Below are 19,360 nucleotides of genomic sequence, written 5' to 3'. Positions count from 1 at the left end.
CTTGGTATTCCTTTCCTATGTACATGTATTAAGAAAACCGATGACTAACACAGATGGTGGACGAATCAAATGAGTCATTCGAGTTGTATGGCTATGACATATACACATCATTGTCTCCGCTGGTGTGGGTTTTAGGGGTCTCCTGTTAGCATTCCTACCCAACTGACTCCCCAAGTATGACTCATAGGCTTGTTACCCCCAGACAAAGCAGACTTTACTGTGTTGGCTTGTCAGTGTGCTGTAGTAGGGAAATCTGGCAGGATGCTGCTTAGTATTTTGGGTTTGTCTGACTCTGTCTCGCCAGTCTTAAGCAGTCTGACTGACTGTGTGTGTGTGTATGTGTGTGTATATGTGGTCAGATGGTAAAGTCTGACTATTCTACAGAACCACGATAAGATCTTAAACTGTTCAGTGTTTTATAAACATAACAGTCTCCAATCACCACACGGCTAGAGGGGGTTAAACACTACGGTCGTAGTAACTAATCCGACACGTACAGTCAGCAAGAATCTAACCTACATTACAGGAAAAAGACGACATATTCCTCCATATGGCTACCAGCATGTGTTTTTGTTTTCATCCTCCGAACTGTAGCTGCATTCCTTTTCCGTGTGCTGCGCGAGACGGAGAGATTGCCGGAGAGTGACTCACTAAAACCTGACCCAGCAGTGAGGTAATCACTGGAGGACGCTTGGAGTAAAAGTGAACTTTGATGGCGATGTCTGGGATCATGTCTAGGAATCCCTCAGACAGTTTGGACTACTACAGATTGTGTGCATGTGTATGTGTGTGTGTGCGCGCGCGTGTGGGATGACATAATTGTTGAGCACCAGACAGGGTCCATGTGTGTATGGCTTCTGGATGAAGACCCAAAACCCATTACAGAATCTCTCCACACAGCCTTGATAAGACGGAAATACATGCTCAACCCAGAAGTACAGCTGGTACTTGATAATTTATAATTCTGCCTTGTTCTTCTACATTTATGATAAGACTGGAGAGGATGAATGGAGGATCACTACTGCCATGGTGCTGATGATGGTGATAAGAATGAAGTGAGATATAATATAAAATATAGCATGTCAGCTGATGCAGATTTAAACATCTTGTTTAGTCTGTTTATTTGAACACTATATTTACCTCCATTCATTTATTTGACAGAAGTAATAGTCAAACTCAATGTGACATTTCACAGAAAACTTGATGTAATAATGTACTAACAAATTAAGTTCACTAATTGTAGTAGAATTTCTGGACTCTTAAATGTTGGACACTTGTCGTAAGCACTTGATAGACATTTTTATACAACGTGATCCTCTTGAAATGTCGAGCTTCTCTGCTCCTGTGTCTGTAAACACACACACAGACATCAGACATTGTTTGTTATGCAGCATCACCTGCTGGCTTAGTGGAGAACTGCCAACGTTACAGAAATTGCCAAAGGATGGGACGGAAAACGGCTGCATTGCAGATGCACAACAAGGAACCTTGTTTATGCCATACAAAACAACAGAGTTCAGTTTACAATGTAATGTAACCTGCTGGGATTTATCTATAGGAAATAAATTTTAATAAGCCACGTTATATAAAGGTATATATGTCACAGAAACTGGAAAATGATCTACTGAAAGATCAACCTCAAGAACAAAGATAAAAGTCACTCTGGGTAACAGAAGAAAAATCAGAAATGACTTTGTGTTGTATCACAGTTTTATGATTATTTTCAAACTTTTGAGATAAGCTTTAATGGAGTGCAACAAAATACACACATAACCCTAACCCTAACTGTGGTAAAGTGATACCAGCAATCTGGATGCTTGTCCTAAAATAGTCTCACAATGGCTATGAAGACATTTCATTCCTCGCTTATTCTTGGATCAAAAAAAAGCCCAAACTCCCATTTTGGGTTTGGACTGTTCATACATCACTGAACAAAACTTATGAATGAAGACATTTCCCCCAGAGCCTGGAGCGACGTTAGTGGAAACCAATTTCCAAACAATAAACAGAAAAGTAAAAATGTTCCTATGACCAAATTATTTAAAAAAAAATGAAAACGCACACTATGGAGCTTGATCATCCACAAAAAAAACCCCCAAAAAATAACTAGAGGATACACTGCCCGTCTGCTTAAACAGCACAATGGAGCCTTATTGCAGCTGATTTTTACAGTATGTGGTGAAACAAACTGCTGATTCAAGCCCATTTTTTATGCAACTGCAAATGAAGCAGTGAAAAGAAAGCTGACAAAATATACTCAACACAGAGTAAAAAGAAGTCAGAATTACTCTGTGACATTAAAATAAATCGCATCATGCTTTTCCAAGTAGATATCTGATAGTAAAAGACATGATACCACAGATTAAAAGTGAGAGTATCTGATGGTGTTAACACTCTTCTAATAAAATAAACAAATATATTTCTATTCATCTCCAACTACAGTAAATTAGCTAAACAAATCAAGAAGGATTGTATATGGAATAGACACGCACCTGGGCATTTCAAAGCCAAATATTTACCAAGTTTGGACATTCTACAAAATCATTCTTGTCATGCAAAGTGGTGGGCAAAAGAAACATAGTGAAATACCAGACCCCATGTTTGGGTACGAGGCCTCCAGTGGTAGAGTGAGCTCTGACCTAAAATAGGTCTGAGAAATGTAGATATGCTCTATGAATAGAGATAAAACAGACTGAGGAGGGGGAGAAAAAAAAAACAAAAAAGATAAAATGACTTAAGGGCCTGCAAATAAACCTTCAGACATCAGTGTAGAAAAATGAATTTTATGTGGATGGTGGTTTGCAGAGGGCATGGGAAAATCTGCCTCGACAGTAAGGAAACTTTTGAACAGTGATGCAGTCAGGTCGCCAAAATGTGAAGACTGAAAGGATTTCTGTCATTTGAGGGCAGCCCCTGACAACAGGATCTGTCCCGTTTTGTGTGGATCTTTACAAGAAGCAGACAAAGGACCTAACTGTGAATTACCACAAACTATATTTATGGAATTTTTATGTGTTACATCTACAACCACTTTGATTGTTTATTTTTATGGCTGCTATGATAGAAATAGCGTATTTTTTAGAAAGACTAGTTTTAAAATTCTCTTTTCTACAAGGCAAGTTTAAGACACAATTTTGAGATTTACGCTAAAGACAGCAACATCAAAGTTAAGTCTGGTTGGCTCGACTTTTCAAGTCCTAGTTTTAGATTTGATTGTTGTGTTGGTCTACACTACATTGCCCTTAAGCTGTCGTTCAATCAGCCAATGGGAGGACAATCGAAAGGAAAAGTTGAGTTTTTCTACTTCTGAGGAACAAACATCTTAACAACATAATGTTATTTAAAGAAAATGTTCTAAGACTCTGAGGGAGTAATTTAATAGAGGAAAAAGAAGAACTCCTTCAATTCAGAAACTGTCAGTTTAAGCAGGAAACTGTGAGTACTAAAACTAGCCACTAGAGGGTGGACGACCAAGGCCATTAACAAACCTTTATGTTAGACATACAGAGGAAACACCAAGTGAGACCTCTGTAAGATCACAATTGACTGAACTATTAAAAACATGTCTCAAAAATCACCAAAGAGGGACCATAAGACCAGATCGTTATTCCACCTCTGATGCCTTAATAAGAACAAAACCGGACTCAGTATTAAAAGTTGTAACTTTCCAACTTCGTATAAAAGCACATGTGACTGAGTGGTCAGAAAATAAAACAGTCTTTTACATGTTTATTAGTCACAGCTGATGTCTGGTGCATCGCAATGAGCCCTGTTATGATTCTGGGCTCTCCCGGTCCCTCGCGGTCCCTCCTCCATCAAACGTCAGAAACGAGTGGTATAAAAACACACGCGAGGCCATACCGAGCGCTCAAAGTCGCATATACCTCGTTAACCTGACAGCCCCGCGGCCCGCCTCCTCACAGACAAGTTCAGAGGCTTTAAGATTTTAATGAGAAAGAAAAGAGGAGAAATATGCCAAGCTGTGGGACGAGCTAAACCTACTGGACTGAGCACAAGAATGCAAAAGAAAAGTGTGTTTGTTCCTTCAGAGGTATCTGTGCCGGATAAATTTCATATATGTGGGAGAGTTTCTGTTGCTCGGGGACTTTGAATTGGGTCATGTCTAATGGGCGAACACACACTTGGATTTCTGCTGATGACAAAAGGGACTGCCACGAGAAAACGAATTAAGTGAGGAGTTTTGTTTTTTTGTTTTTGTTTTTGTTTTTCCATCATTAGCTCCAAAGGAAGTTAAAAGAAACACCCGCTTGATCTGAAGGCTAACTCACACTGACCTTGGCAGTCGTCGCCTGTGAAATCTGCACATTTCTACCGAGCGAACCAAATGCAGAGAGAAAGATGCATTTGGGTAAGGCTTTACTGTTTGTCCTCCTCCTCAACTGCGCAACTCTGAGCTCGTGCCTGTCCACTTGTGCCACCGTGGATATTGACCACGTGAAAAGGAAGAGGGTCGAGGCGATACGAGGACAGATTTTGAGCAAACTCCGACTGACGAGTCCTCCGCACTCCCTCGGACCGAGTAAAATCCCTTATCAAATCCAAGCACTGTATAACAGCACCAAGGAGCTACTGGAGGAGCTTGGGAGGGATCGGCAGCAAAGTTGCGGTCAGGACAACACAGAGACAGAGTACTATGCCAAAGAGATATACAAATTCAACATGGTCTACGGACCGTCAGAGAGCAGTAAGTATTACAGCTCTTTAGGCAGCGAAGTTTCTGTCACTTTGTCGTTTCCATGTCAGAAATCAAGGCGGCCACTGTGCGTAATTACGCACCAAGTGATGAGCCAGCCAGACGCGTCAATCTCAGACTGCAGTTAGATGTCTGTGTCATTTTCTGTGTTAAAACTCTTGGTTTTATCGGTGACTTTCTGATCTGCTGCACATTAAAAATCCTCTTTAGAAAACTGTTAAGATATACAAAAACACTTTGAATAATTCTTTGTGTCTGATATAGGCTTTCCATAAAAATAAAATAACCAAAAAAGAAAGAAAAATTATAGTTACCTGACTAAAATTTGATCAAACTACAGCTTGTCCTTCTCCCTCATTGAAAAACCAAGAATCTATGATGATGCAGTTATTCCTATTCTAAGCTGAGCACAGACAAACTTTCCTCCTTCAGGAGATAAAGGTGAAATCAGCCTTCTTATGTCAAACGCTGTCATACATCTGTCAGAGCTGTTTTGGGTTCTGTAAAACTGAAAGGTGAACTTGTTGTGCTCTTGTAGGATGTGCTTTGTTCCTGTAATGCTCACCAACCTGTTTTAACCCTGCATCAGTGTTCCAGGAAAGTCTCTCTCCTCCTACTCCTGACTCCACTCTTCCTCCCCTTGTGTTTTTTCCTCCATGGATCTTGTCCCTCTCCCCAGATGTTCCCATTTCCTTTCCAGTCAGGCCCAAATGAGAGGGACATCTGCCCAGGCAGAGGGGGATGCCTTTAGGAGAAGGAATAGGAAAAGTTAACAGAGGTGGACAGGAAAAGTTAGATGATGGAAGGACCTCCCCATTAGCCTGGATTGAGGGATCCCTCTTTCCCCTGGAGTCTGACTGTACAGGGGGGGAGTGGGGTCCCATGGAGCCCTCGCATACCCAGACACATCATTACCACCCACCTCCCCATTGAGACAGAGCTTTAAGTGACCCTGCTGCCTGTCTTGGCCTGTGAATTACCCACACGGGTGGCCCATGAGTATGAGATCACTAACTGCAGTGCTCAGGTTTAACTTGGCTAAATTGAGTGTGAAACTGAGCCAGACTCCATCCCCTTAAACATGAATGATTCCACTATGCCATCATTTTATTGCAAATAGGTAACATTCATGTGTGAGCTTTAATTTGTTTGTTCACATTTTTTGATTTGTCCTAAACCTTCTTTGGCACAACGGAATTAAAAGCCACGAGCTGGAAATGGAAACCCTGTGCTGAGAGGGACATGTGTCAGTACTTGAGGGCGACTCATACAGCATGTGGTCCAAGTGAATCTGGATTACTGAGAAAGGAGAATAGAATAAATGCTGTGCGTGTGTGAGAGCCGGAGAGGGCCTCATGGTCTAGAGGAAAGCCAAGACCATTGCATCACAGTGCCTTTGAAATCAACAGGTGTTTCTCAAAAGACCTATTTTCCCCCAGCAATGTTCTGTTTTGAATCTCACAAAATGGTTTTGACAAAAACAGAGGCAGGCAGTAGGCGCCTCAAGTTGGTGCGGTCATTTCATTTTTGTATTCAGAGTCACAGATCACTTTAGGAGTGATGGGCTGAGACTTTTTTCTAACAGATGGGTGAAGACCATTGTTTCTTTTAGTGTGATCTTATGTGGTTAAAGAACACATGGGAAAATGGCAGAAAAACAGTATAAGAGCTCAATGGACACATATGTGTGCCCTAGTCAACATCTCTACTGCTTAGATACTTTAAATGTGGATGACCTAATATTACTCCCCATTTTTTACTTTGTTGGGCCTAAAACTGTGGTATTGGCAGAGGTTTTATTATGTGTTCAGTGTGATCTCATACTTGGAAATATGCATTCTGTCAATAGCTTGTGTATATCCATATATATACACTGAGCCTGCTCACTGAGACTGGTTAATGTGATTTTCATGTGCTGGAGCAGGCAAGAGGAACAATTTTTAGATTCGCTGAAGTACAACTCCCGATTTCTTCACTTAAATGACAATAAAGAGATGTAATCCGCATCAGAAGGTTTCTAAAAGTCTAAAAGTTTCACAACTTTTCCGATCAACGTTATGACGCTAGCTCACCTCTACTGTAGTCCCACCTTGCAATTTTGAATAACATGTTTATTTTTAGACACAAATTTTGTCTAGAGCTGCCTGCTTTCAGTCCTCTTATCAACAGCTCTAGACAGAAAGCAAATGACAAACACATCATTCCACAAATGGACAGACGGCGACTGATCCAAAGCCTCTCTCCAACACGTCACGTGGGTAAATATATGTACATTTAGCCTGAGTCTTCACTGTGCCACAAAATGTTTCAATAAACACTTGAAGGCATTTGTCCCTACCATGCTCTGGTAGGCGGATTTGTTCCCGTCCCTCAGAGCCAGGCTAGCTGTTTCCCCCTGTTTATAGTCTTTGTGCTAAGCTAGGCTAATTGGCTGATGACTGTAGTTTCATATTTACCTTTCAGACACAAATGATATCAATGTTCTCATTTAACTCTCAGCAAGAAAGAAAGTAAGTAAGTGTGTACCATTAAGCTCGGGTAGAAACAGCAGCCTCAGAGTGAAGACAGTGCTTATGAAGACACAGCCACCTTAGGGTGTTGCCCCTAAGGACCAGAGTGCTGACTTTGTGGAATCAATTTCTGACCCAGAGCCAGCGATTTCACTCCCTTTTCCTCGGTTTAATGTGGGCAAACACACACTCTCCTTTTGATGGTTTCGGAAGGTAAACTGTTGACCTTTGGTGGATCTGAGGCAGCCCTGCGAACCACCACAAATCTGTGACAGGTGCAAATGAAGCAGAAAGCTGCTGGAAGACTGGCAAATTACTGCATTGAGAGACTAGACGGCAAACATCGGAAAGATTTCCTTTTATAGCATGGTACGCATACAGAATCTGGCATATGTCAATGACTGAGGTTGGGTTGTGGAGAAGTCATCATGGTCAGAAGGCGTTTGGGTCCAAAAAGTTGTCAGTGGGACTGAGGATAGAAGGGTTTTTGATATGCAGATACCAGGGAGGTGAAGTCATGCTCAGCTCAATAATATTGCTATTTCAATTACAACATTTTCATTTCCACCAAATATAGACAAAATGTGTTGGAAAAACACAGAGGAATTTTGATAAGGCAGGCAACAACACTAATCATCTCACTGTGGGCTGATAAACTTAGTGCCAGCCACTAAAGAGTCAGTAAACCCAAGTTCATATTTTAGGTGTGAATGGGTTTATAAGTCTTTAGTATATAAATAAACATACATAAATTCATGCCCTTATTTTCATATTCATATAGGGCACATCTGAAGCAATGTGGTATGTCAAAGAAGGGGGGGAAAGAAAAAGAAAAACTCATTGCATTGCCATCTAGTGTTTGTCTGCTGCCAACTCAGTTTGTGATATCAGTTACCAAAGTGCTGTACCTCTTTGGAGCATGACTGACGTTAGCCTGGCATCAAGTGGATAAAAGCTTGATCCAAAGACTCACCTCGTCCAACCCACTCCTCCCTAAATAAGTCACTCAGCCAGAAAAGTATTTTTTAAAATTGTGTTATGATGGAGACAGACTGAAAGAATGAGTGTTATTAACTACAGCTGAAATGAGTCGATCCAGAGAAAGCTGATCTGAAAACTTGATAACTAATCAATTGTTTAAGTAATTTTTCAAGAAAAAATGCTTAAAGTTTACAACTTTTAGCTTCTTAATTGTCAGGTGTTGCTGCCTCTCTGTCTTATTAGATGGTAAAATTAATATATTGTAAAATTAATATATAATGTTAATCTTCTAATGTCAGCTTCAGACGTGTTATTAATTCTAAATTACAGAACTGCAAAGTTCTCAAGATAGTGATGAAAAAAATAATTTAAAAAGCTTAATCTTTTTTTATTAGAGTAGTAATAATGAGTCATGTATGTGAAAATTTTATGACTCACTAAATATGGCCAAAAAAAAAAAAAAAGAACCTTTAAGAGCTTTTTTTTTTGCAGGAAACATTTTGACATGTCACAGTAGGAAAAGCAAAGGATTAAATAGTAAAATTAATGACGTCTGAATTTCATTTAGCTACTTCAGTTTCAGGGTCCTGGTTTTGTGGATGCTGGCTCACTGTCACAGTGTCAAGGCTTATACCTGAATTTAATGTACTAACATTAATGTTATTAGTAGCAGCTGAACTTTTCCTACTATAAGTAAAAATGTCAGCGGCAAAATGGGCCTACACATGAGAAACTTTTCATTTCATCTCTTGTGAAGGAGCTCACACAGCGAGTATCTGTGATTATGTCGTTCCAAAGTGATGTTGCAGTTGTCAGGACATACACTGCCGGTTCTGCATCAGATCCTGATAAGACTTTCTAAGCCCTTTCTCTCACTAAACTTTTATTTTAATTTCTCTCTGTTCCAGACGATCTGCTCTACTGCCCAAAAGGCATCACCTCTAAGGTTTTCCGCTTCAATGTCTCCGCCATGGAAAGGAACTCAACCAACCTCTTCAGAGCAGAGTTCCGAGCTCTGAGGGTGCCAAACTCAGTCGCCAAGAGGAATGAACAGCGGATTGAGCTCTACCAGGTGCGTAAAGATACCATTTCCTTGTCTGTCTTCCAAGACCTAAAGGCAAAGCGTACAGTCAAGGCAACAAGGAGCCCCAGAGTCTTTCTTTTTTGGATATAATCTTTGTATACAAAAACAGTACTACATTCTAGCCTGTCAAGAATCTTACATAAGATGGTTACTTGTTCTCTACCACATGATTTCAAGCTCTAATTGACATGGGGAGCCAATGACAACCAGATTGTGGTTGCAGGCATGGGTAACAGCCAGACCAAAAGCCAAGAAGCTCAACAGGCCTGCAGAGTGTTTGCAGAGCTGGGACAGGGTTACTGTTTAGTGCAGTACTGGCAGACCAGATCTAATATGGTCCCCATTTTGGTTATGTAGAGGTCTTTACCCTCAAAAGAGTACGCAGAGTTTATTAAGCTGTTGAAAAGGGATTCCGGTCTGTTGAGTGATGAAATTATACAACCACTCTTCTAAGTTGTAGTCAGCGTCATCAAGTCTCTGTGATTCCGTCTTAATGTACTTGGTATTATGGATCTAATACAAAGATAACTATCAAAATAAAAGTAATAAAAATACAATAATATACAGATACTCTGTAGGAGTGTCATTATGACAAAGCCAAAAGGACAATTTTACCAAACACAGAACGACTGCAACTGTCAACATTAACTCCAGTATAAAGAAGTGTATTACTTTTAGTTTATTATTATTATTACAGTTTTCTTTGGAATACTAGTATTAGTTTATATTTTTTGTTATCACTGAATGCGAAAACAGAGATATTTAATCCTCACCAACATCTGGGCCAAACACACAAAGTTCTTAAATGGCTGGCTGGTATTTAGCAAATGTGTGTCTGCAGAAGAGCTTAATCTGGTGGTCAGAGTTAATGCAGGGGAGCAGCAGGTGCTTTCGTCCTACCATTCTTACTGCTGGTTTCAAACACAGAGTATAGGAGAGGATGCTCAGTGATGGAATAAATGTTTAGATCTCTTAAAAGTAGCAATTCCACAGTAAGTAAGTAAAAGTCTTACATTTCCAATCTTAGTAAAGTACAGAAGTACTGGCAGCAAAATGGACAGTACAGTACTTGTGTAAACTGTACTTAGTTACATTTCACCACTGGATCAAACTCATGAAAGGTTTCCTGAGAAACAAATGACATTCTTGTTTTACATTTGAATCTGTTCATATTTTCATCCAAATACACAGGAAGCATAAATGTGCATTGTTTTGCTGTTTTACTCCAGAGACAGGTCAGGAGCTAGACTTGCAATTTACTTTTATAGGTGCTCCCACTGAACACACACAGCAACCACCAAGTTTCTTTTTGAGCAAAAGCCATGAACTGGACAAATATGTTTATATTTAGAAAGAATAAAATGACTGTGAGTTTCTTACTGCAGCCGCAGTGACTGAGAATTAGCATCCAATTCTGCAGCTTTGAAAAAACCTTTTTAGCCTTTAGCTTATTGTTTTAGGGTAACAGCACACAAATGCATTAAATGGCATTAACAGTTATTATGCAATGCATCAAACACTACATGAAAATATCAGGAATTTAAAAAAGAAATGACAAAAATTGCCCAATGTGCTTTTAATTTATCCATGTTAGGTCACATTTTTAGCCAAGCTAGCAGCACGGCTGAAGGGATGGCAATGTCTGTCTGTCCGTTGGTCTGCTACTTTGGTCCAGGTTGAAATATCTCAACAACTATTTGGTGGACTGCCACGAAATTTTCTCTACAGATGTCGGATGGATTGCTATGCAATTTGGTAAAGACATTAATGTTCTCCTCAGGATGAATTGTAATCGCTTTAGTGATCCCCTCGGTTTTTATCTAGCACCACCATCAGGACAAATTTTCAGTTTGTCCAGTACTTTGGTTTATGACCAAATACCTGCAAAACATTCCCATCAGCCTTAGCACAATGTTTTTGCATGTTAATGTGCTAAACTAAGATAGTGAACATGGTAGACACTGCACCCGCTAAACATCAGCATATTAACATTATCATTATGAGCATGTTATCATGCTGAAGTTAGAATTTAGCTTTAAGTGGCTGAAGCTGCATTAATGTGATATGGGAGGACAGGTAACGATGGGAAAGAGTCCCATGTTTATGACTTTTCAGCATTCATGTCACATGACAACTCAAGATGGCAGCTGCAAGCAAACTGTTTGCTAAAAGACTATTAATGGTTACTTTACAGGAAAGTCATTTGAGCAAAGTATGAATAATGTTGAGAGACAGCAGATCACTGTACCTATAACATTTCGGCGTTTAATTACCTTTAACAACAGACTTTCGCTGACTTTAGAGATCCATGTTTGCTTGCTTTTGCAGGCACATCAGCATTTGTTTTGTTTTTTTTTAACCACCAAATGGGATATATCGCAGCTTTCGAAAAAATTCCACTTTCTCAATCGTAATTACAACTGGGATGTTGACATGAACACTATTTACAAGTAGTGAAACCGGTAATTACGGTAACTCCAAAGTGACATGAAGGCGCCATAAATACAGTCTCACAAAGCCATTAGAATGGCTGCTGGCTCTTCTTTTATTTTTTTTCCCAATATAATCTGTTTGTTCCAGTAATCACATTATCACATTATCGTAGCTCATAGCATGATTCATTACAAGTGATTCAAACTGTTATCGGGTAATTATTGCCTTGACAAGCAACAGCTTCAACTCGTACCAGCAACCTTGTCTGGTGTCTGCTCTATTCTGCGTGTTCTTTTGGGAAAAAAAACACTTTTCAGAGTGACCATTTATTATTGCCTTGTAGATTGTGAAGCCAAATGAACACATTAGGAAACAACGCTACATTGGAGCCAAGAATGTGCTGACCAGGGGTACTCCAGAATGGGTCTCCTTCGATGTGACTGAAACAGTGCGGGAATGGTTGATGAACAGAGGTGAGACTGAGGTCACTGTCATTTGTTGTTTCCAAAGACCATCATTAGTACTAATGATCCTCCCCTGTTTGAACTCAGAAACATGACTTGTACTTCTCTTACAATTACCGAGTTTTAAAGAGGGAGGGAAAAAAGGAACTCTGACAGCCTTCTTTTCCGTACTTGTCTGCCATCAGGACGTAATCTGGGCTTGGAAATCAGTGTGCACTGCCCCTGCCACACCTTCAACCCAAACGGTGACATCATTGAGAACGAAAACGAGGTGCTGGAGGTGAAGTTCAAAGGTGGGATTCAATAGCATTTTGTTATATAGTTATTTATGCCAGGTTTTAGCTGCTCTTCTGATCCAGTGTCTGGAAATGTTAATTCTTCTTGCCATCTGACATCTTCTGTCAATTTAGAAGTCAGGGGTCATGTTGCATGTTCATATGGTCCTACAATCTATGGGATTTAACCTTTAATACTTAAAAAAAAAAAATATATATATATATATATCTATATATATACTGTATACATGGTAAAAATCTTATATAAATAATCAGATTATTTGTGTATTTCTCACTTTGGGGAGTTTGGTACAAGATGGATTTAATTCAGACTTTAATTTAAGTGTTGATGATGGTTTGTCTTCATATGGGAGGTGAGCTGTTGCCTGATTCAACATTTGCCTCAGCGGACTAAGAATAAAACGTACGATGAAAATGTTTTACGAGTTCTTAGAAACAATAAGACAGACAAAAAGACAGTTTCTTCCTTTGTTTTCGTGTAAGTATTTTCATTTTGCACTGTGTAAAACAATGAAAGGGATGACAGTTTCCTACTCAATAATTTTGAAAATTGTAGGCTTATGAACGGAAAAAAAGCCACCACAGTTGCTTTAATTTTGCCTTGATCATGTCTATAATTAAGGAGTGGATGGAGATGACGAGCACAGTCGCTTGGATCTGGATCACCTGAAGAAGAAGAAGGAGCAGGACCTGCCTCACCTCATCCTCATGATGATCCCACCCCACCGCCTGGACACTCAACACACACGCCGCCGCAAGAGAGCACTGGACACAAACTACTGTTTCTCGTGAGGGATACATAAGTTATCTTTAGCAATTAGCAAATAGCTATCACTTGTGAAAAGACGTAATATCCTAAATATATGCTGCAACATACCGTATCTGGTAAACACCATGTGGCCAAAAAGGTGTTAAATGTTAGGAGAATGCAAATGTGCATTTAAATACATTTAAATAGAGATGAATGAGGAGACCGATTTCACTATTGTTGTGCATCCACGTCACAGAAACACGGAAGAGAGCTGCTGTGTTCGCAAGCTCCACATCGATTTCCGGCGTGACTTGGACTGGAAGTGGATCCATGAGCCCAGTGGTTACGACGCCAACTACTGCTCTGGGCCCTGCCCTTACCTGAGGAGCTCAGACACAACACACAGCTCGGTAAGGAGAACTCCACATGGATACAGTTTGTGAGAGGCTTTCCCCCAGTGAAAAGTACAAAACAAAGCCATATTTCCTCACTTATTTTTAGTGGTAAATAGCCATGCAGGTACATGTAGCTTTCACCTCTGCCTCCATCTAGAGGTGACCAGATCTAAAATTAACCCAAGGATAATTTGACTCAATCTAAAATGTGGTCGACCCAAACAGACCGAAAACAGAGAGAGAACACAAACGCTGGGAGAAGGACAATGTGCCACCACATAACAAGCAGCAGCTCAAAAAGATTAGCAATACATGTCATGTTTTACTTCCTGTCACACACCTCACTGTGAACAGTTTTCTTTAGAATACCTCGTACCAAAGAAATACTCTCCATGAAAACTGTAGACACTGGGTTTATTCTTGACCTTGGCAATGAGATTAATCTTTAGCCTCTTTTAGCTTCATGTTTTGGTTCAACCATGTCCAGCAAACACTTTAGACAAGCAGACAGCAGTTTTAGACCTTAATCTCCCAGAAAACGCAGAAAAAAAACTAAATAGTATCTGCCAGAGTGATTAGCTGGTCATTAATGAATCTTCAAATGAATTCTCATATACTGAATATAATACAATTTACCCAGCTGTTGTACAACTGTAAATTCTACTTGAAAATCAATTTGCATCTCTCCCATGTGCTTTCTAATAGTTGCTGAGCCTCTACAACACCCTGAATCCAGAGGCATCGGCCGCCCCCTGCTGTGTCCCTCAAGACCTGGAACCCCTCACTATACTCTACTACTCTGGACGAACCCCCAAAGTGGAGCAGCTCTCCAACATGATTGTCAAGTCTTGCAAGTGTAGCTGAGAAGACACTGAAAGGCGAGGTAGTGTGGCACGATTTTACTAGGTACTGACCAAACCCATGCTCGTTGACTTTTGGATTCTTAGCTGTGACAAATACTTAAACTGACCCTGTGGCCTCGTGGCTTAGATTTGAAAACCACTCTGGAGGTCACACTTTGTTTTTTCTTTTCAAGGATACAGATTTTCTTAAAACTTGAGGTCATCTTTTTTTCCCCTTGTTTTGTATTTTTTCTACCCACTCAGTCAGTTCTGGATGACAAGTAGTTATTTTAATCTTGAAAGGTCCAACCCAAACAATAGTTAATCTTACATTCAAGGTATGATCTTAAAATATTTCCTTCTAGATTTGTGAAGACTGACAACACGCTGTTAAGGTTAGATTACGGAGAGTCCTGTGTAAATCTATCTGTGACACAAAGAAAAAAAACAATCAATGAGGCTATATTTTCTACTTCAGAGCTCAAGCAAATATCCCACAAAGTTCAAGTCTCTACATTGGGTCTCTACAGTGTCAGTGGAGCAGCTTTCCTGTTTCTAGCCTTGCAAAAAGTATTGTTAAATTGTTAATAGTCACAAATATAGACGGTGCTCTCCTGAATGGTTGAAGAGTCCTTTCAGGCTGGATTATTCCTTGAACTTGCCTTAAACTCCCTTCCCTTCAAACAGTGGGCATTATCTTCAATCACAAAAGGAGAAAGGACAGACTTGCTGCTGTATCCAAAGCCATAGCTGTGGTCAGGGAAAAGGAGAGCTGAGAGAGAATGCCTGTTGGATTTGCAATGGAAAGTGAATGAACAAAGAAGTTGAGCCAAGCTTTTCTTTTTCTGGCCAGCCAGCAGCAATGGCCCTTTTTTTTCGGTGCATCTATTAGAATAGAGGGAAGAGGAAGAAGAAGAAGCAGAAGAAAGAGGAGGAGGAGGAGAAGGAGAAGAAGAAGGGACCTGTATGCAAGGGAAGAACTGTGATGGAAACTAGCCATGAGCACACTGCCTGCCATTCACTGGAAGTTTTCATCCCTAACAGGTTCAAATTATTTTTGGGACATCAAAGAGTATACTGGAAAAGAACAAGTGTTACGCAACAGGTTTTTTTTTTTTTATGAGATTTCTTTTACATTAATAGCAGATTTGGTCTGTTATGCAACTTGTCATATAGTGATTGTTTCACTCACTGGGATGAAAATTGACGTGTATCACCACTGATGGAAAAAAAATTATATTAAACCACGAGTACTGTTACATTTCTTTGTGATTTAGAAAGAATATGCAGGTTTTTTTGTGCATAAACAAATTAGTTTGACCTGTTGTATTTGATCCAGTATTTGCTTGACTGAAGTCTTGTTGTATTAAACGGTGACTATCCCTGCACACTTTTCTCCCACAATAACAGGAAATGTAATGACATTTAAAAGCTGAAGCTGTTTATTTTCTGTTTTTTTTTTTAAAGATCATACTATCCTATCAACTCACCTGTCACCTTTCACTCCAGCCAGCTGACAAGGAGACACATGTGCATGTGCAGTCAGGATACTGGTGTTCCCAAAACACTGCAGTCTTTCATTCCCTCTGCTCCGTCTCTGTTTGCTTTGGTTCTCTTTTACAGTGTGAAGCCCTAATGGAACAAAAAAATGAAGAGGGAGGGGAAGAAGTCACAACATGACAGTGGCTGGATGTACAGTTAGACCTCATTTTTCTCTGAGTCAGGAGAACAATTCTGAATCCCTGTACTGTTTGACGTTGGCCCAGTCAGAGTCATCTAGCCTTTAGGTGACATTTAGGTGATGTTTTTTTTTTTTTTTTTTTTTTGGCAGTAATATTGTTTGGTTGACTTGTTGATCATGATTGTTATTAAAAACAGAACATGCAAAACCTGTATGAACCCTTCTTAAACCATAAGAATCACACACCAAATAATCAAATAGTAATAGATCTGTGAAAACATTTTACTCCAAATTAGGGAATGATGAATTTACCCACTGGTCTTGTCTGCCATATTGAAACGCTATTTAAAATGCTATTTTCTCATAATATTTTGGTTCCATACGAACATAATTTTTCTTACTTGAATCTCACCAGTCCCACCTGTTTCCTGCCGGCGCATGCAGTGGCCATTTTTCTACCGGAGTAATAAATTCAACTTCTTTTTCTCTGGGATTGTTGCTTAACAGCTTTCCCAGGCAAAAAGCAATTACTCTTCTTTTCAGAGCATATTAATGCACTGACATCTCTTTATTTTCTTATTTTTCATAAAATGGTTAGTATAAATCACACATAAAGCTGAGAAATATATTATACAGTTTGATACCATGCCTCCAGGTGTTTATCCTCCCCCAGCATGACCTGTGCTTTGTTTTTGTTTTTTTTCTGTACTGTTTGACCTTTGATCATCTGGAAAAGAGCTGCAGAGCATCTGGACCAAAATGAGTTTATTACTGCTTAACTTATAAATGTCAGTGACATTGATTTGATGGTTTCTTTGAAAGTCCGAACTAGTACACTTCATTAATAACTTGCATTAAACCTGAAAATTTGATTTTGTTTTGAAAGCGAAAAACTCATCAATCTTTACGATTTTATTAACTGCAAAATATGGCTTATAAATTATGAATAAGATAAACATCTGGTCCTGCCTAACCCTAAACCAAACGTTGTTCTTATTAGTGGCTTATAAATAACTTATAAAGTATTACTAGATCTTGAACTAACCATAAATAAAGCCAAAAGTTACACCTAATAAAGCCTTTATTAAGGGTGATCTTTTGGAAATTGGTCGCATTAAACATTTTTATGTCATGTCTGACACCGGATTGCAATCAGCCACACAGATTTGGGGGGGGACAGGCATTGACTTGAGCTAATATGGACTGACAAGTAGCCAGAGAGAATTCCCTTTCTCTGTGTGCCCGTTATTGTTCCCTGTCACAATCAATCAGAGATGAACCATGATGGAGACACAAAGACCAGAGGGCATGACGAGGTCTAAAAACAGGGGTTGGGGCTTTAATGGCTTTGCAGACAGCCCTGTCCTAACAAACGCACTTTACTGGTAAAGAGCAGCCGTGTCCCATGCATGATTGACTTTTGACCTTCAGCAAAAGTCACTTACTTACATTCAAGTTCCTTTGTACCTGCTAGAAACAAACCCAGCATGGCTCTGACAAGTTAATCATCACATATATCCACTGCTCTGCAGCTACATCTCCCTGTTTACTTCTTCAAGACAATAAATGTAACCAAAACTGGATGGTTGTTCACGGGGCGGGCTTCCAGTAAGAGTAAGATAATAGAGCTGATTCTTCCAGAGAATCTTTTCCCATGTCAGCGTAATGGAAGCAGGCTGAGGGGTTAACGATGGCGAGGCCTTGCCTAACAGAGGCAATAGCTTGGCGTGGGTCTTCCTATTCATGCAAGGAGTCATTTTGGCTCGAGCAGCGGCTAGCCACATTGTTCAGCAAGCCGCCGCACAGACGGTGAAAAGCTCACAGTGAGGGACGTACAGTAAATCTTGTGAAGCAACGATGAGACGTGTTCATCAAATGTGAGACTGCATTGGTTTGTCTTGGTGTTTAGTATTTGGGGCTAGAAAGGTGTATAAGGTGAAATTCACAAGCAGCAACTGAGTGACATGACAAATACATATGGTTGTTGACTCATTCATACATTGCACCAACTAAGAAGGACCCAAAAAGGGCCTCAGCAGATACTCTGATTTTATCTCTTGCTTCTCTTCATTAATTGCATACACCTTTTGAAAAGAAAAAAGAAAAAAACATGTTGGGATTCTGCTGAGTCTGGACTTTTATTTATAGAACAAGACACTCGAGTGTGGTTTGAAGGTGAAGATAAGAACACTGATTTCTTCTTTTGGGGTCAAGCTGGCCACCTCAACCACAAACCTGCAATAAACCTATTTCCAGCTCCCAGCTACTGGATGAGCAAGCCACAATCTGATTCAAGTTCAGGGTCCACTTCTGGGTTGGAGTCTGACTTTCTCAGAACTTGTGCTCTTCCAAGACTTGCCAATGATGAATTGCATGACACGTAAATGCACAGAGGTTTGGAAAACTGTCTGCTGCTATTCCCTGAGCAGATTAACAGATGTGGAGGGAGAAAAAAATGAGAAGGGGAGAGAAGTGAGAGACAGAGACAGTGAGGGAAAGTAAGTGTGTGTGCAAATGTGTGTGTGTGTGTGTGTGTGTGAGAGAGAGAGAGAGAGGTCGAGAGAGAGCGAGAGAGAGAGAGAGAGAGAGAGAGAGAGAGCTCAGAAGGACTGCAATAAAATCATCAGGTCACATCAGACCAGTTCTCAGGCCCCAGGGTGGAAAGAGTTGTGTAATTCAGCAATGGGAAGAGCACACGTGCGCATGCATGCATGCACGCACACGCACGCACGCACGCACACACACACATGCATATACATATACAACTCAAGCCAGCGGCCATAGTCACTGGAAAAGAGTGAAGGGGTGAACAAATATGTAAACACATATCAACTTCATAGGCCTTCATAGCTAAACAAATGAATGGGAGGTCTGGATCACACTACAGCATTATATTACAGCAGAGTGTGTGTTTCCGTGACAGTATTCCAATAATAGAGGGATGGTGTGTGCAAGAGCAAGAGGAGAGAAAATAGAGACTGTGTGTGAGAGAGAGGGAGAGAGACAGAGACAGTGTGAGATTATAATTTGCACACCCTTTAAATCAGAATACAACATTATGCAAAATTTATTACTCTGAGAAGAAACAAGCCCAAGTTTGCAAGTTTGAATTACATAAACGACTTCTGGTTTAGAGACAGACAGATGAGCTGAGATGCCAGAAAGGCAAAACTATGGCCCTTAAAGTGCAGCTATGTTTCTTTTTATAG

At 40.1% G+C, this 19,360-nt stretch overlaps 1 protein-coding gene across 1 annotated transcript; it reads left to right on the top strand.

Moving 5' to 3' along the window:
- The first annotated feature begins 3,887 nt into the window (after positions 1-3,887).
- On the top strand, positions 3,888-16,311 carry LOC121200075 (transforming growth factor beta-3 proprotein-like). The gene is made up of 7 exons (XM_041065139.1): positions 3,888-4,705; positions 9,114-9,277; positions 12,066-12,195; positions 12,372-12,479; positions 13,105-13,270; positions 13,490-13,643; positions 14,334-16,311. Exons 1-7 carry the CDS (start codon positions 4,360-4,362, stop codon positions 14,490-14,492), a joined length of 1,227 nt encoding a protein of 408 aa, XP_040921073.1. The 5' UTR covers positions 3,888-4,359; the 3' UTR covers positions 14,493-16,311.
- Positions 16,312-19,360: the final 3,049 nt, after the last annotated feature.

Source organism: Toxotes jaculatrix, chromosome 19 (assembly GCF_017976425.1).
Source record: "Toxotes jaculatrix isolate fToxJac2 chromosome 19, fToxJac2.pri, whole genome shotgun sequence".
Lineage (NCBI taxonomy): Eukaryota > Metazoa > Chordata > Actinopteri > Toxotidae > Toxotes > Toxotes jaculatrix.
Note: the sequence above shows the minus strand (reverse complement) of the source record. Positions and strands in the feature narration are given on the sequence as shown.

Coding starts and splice junctions, on each gene's coding strand:
- LOC121200075 (XM_041065139.1), top strand. CDS start 4,360: ATGCATTTGGGTAAGGCTTTACTGTTTGTCCTCCTCCTCAACTGCGCA. Junction 9,278..12,065: donor AGCGGATTGAGCTCTACCAG/GTGCGTAAAGAT, acceptor ATTGCCTTGTAG/ATTGTGAAGCCAAATGAACA. Junction 12,480..13,104: donor GCTGGAGGTGAAGTTCAAAG/GTGGGATTCAAT, acceptor TCTATAATTAAG/GAGTGGATGGAGATGACGAG.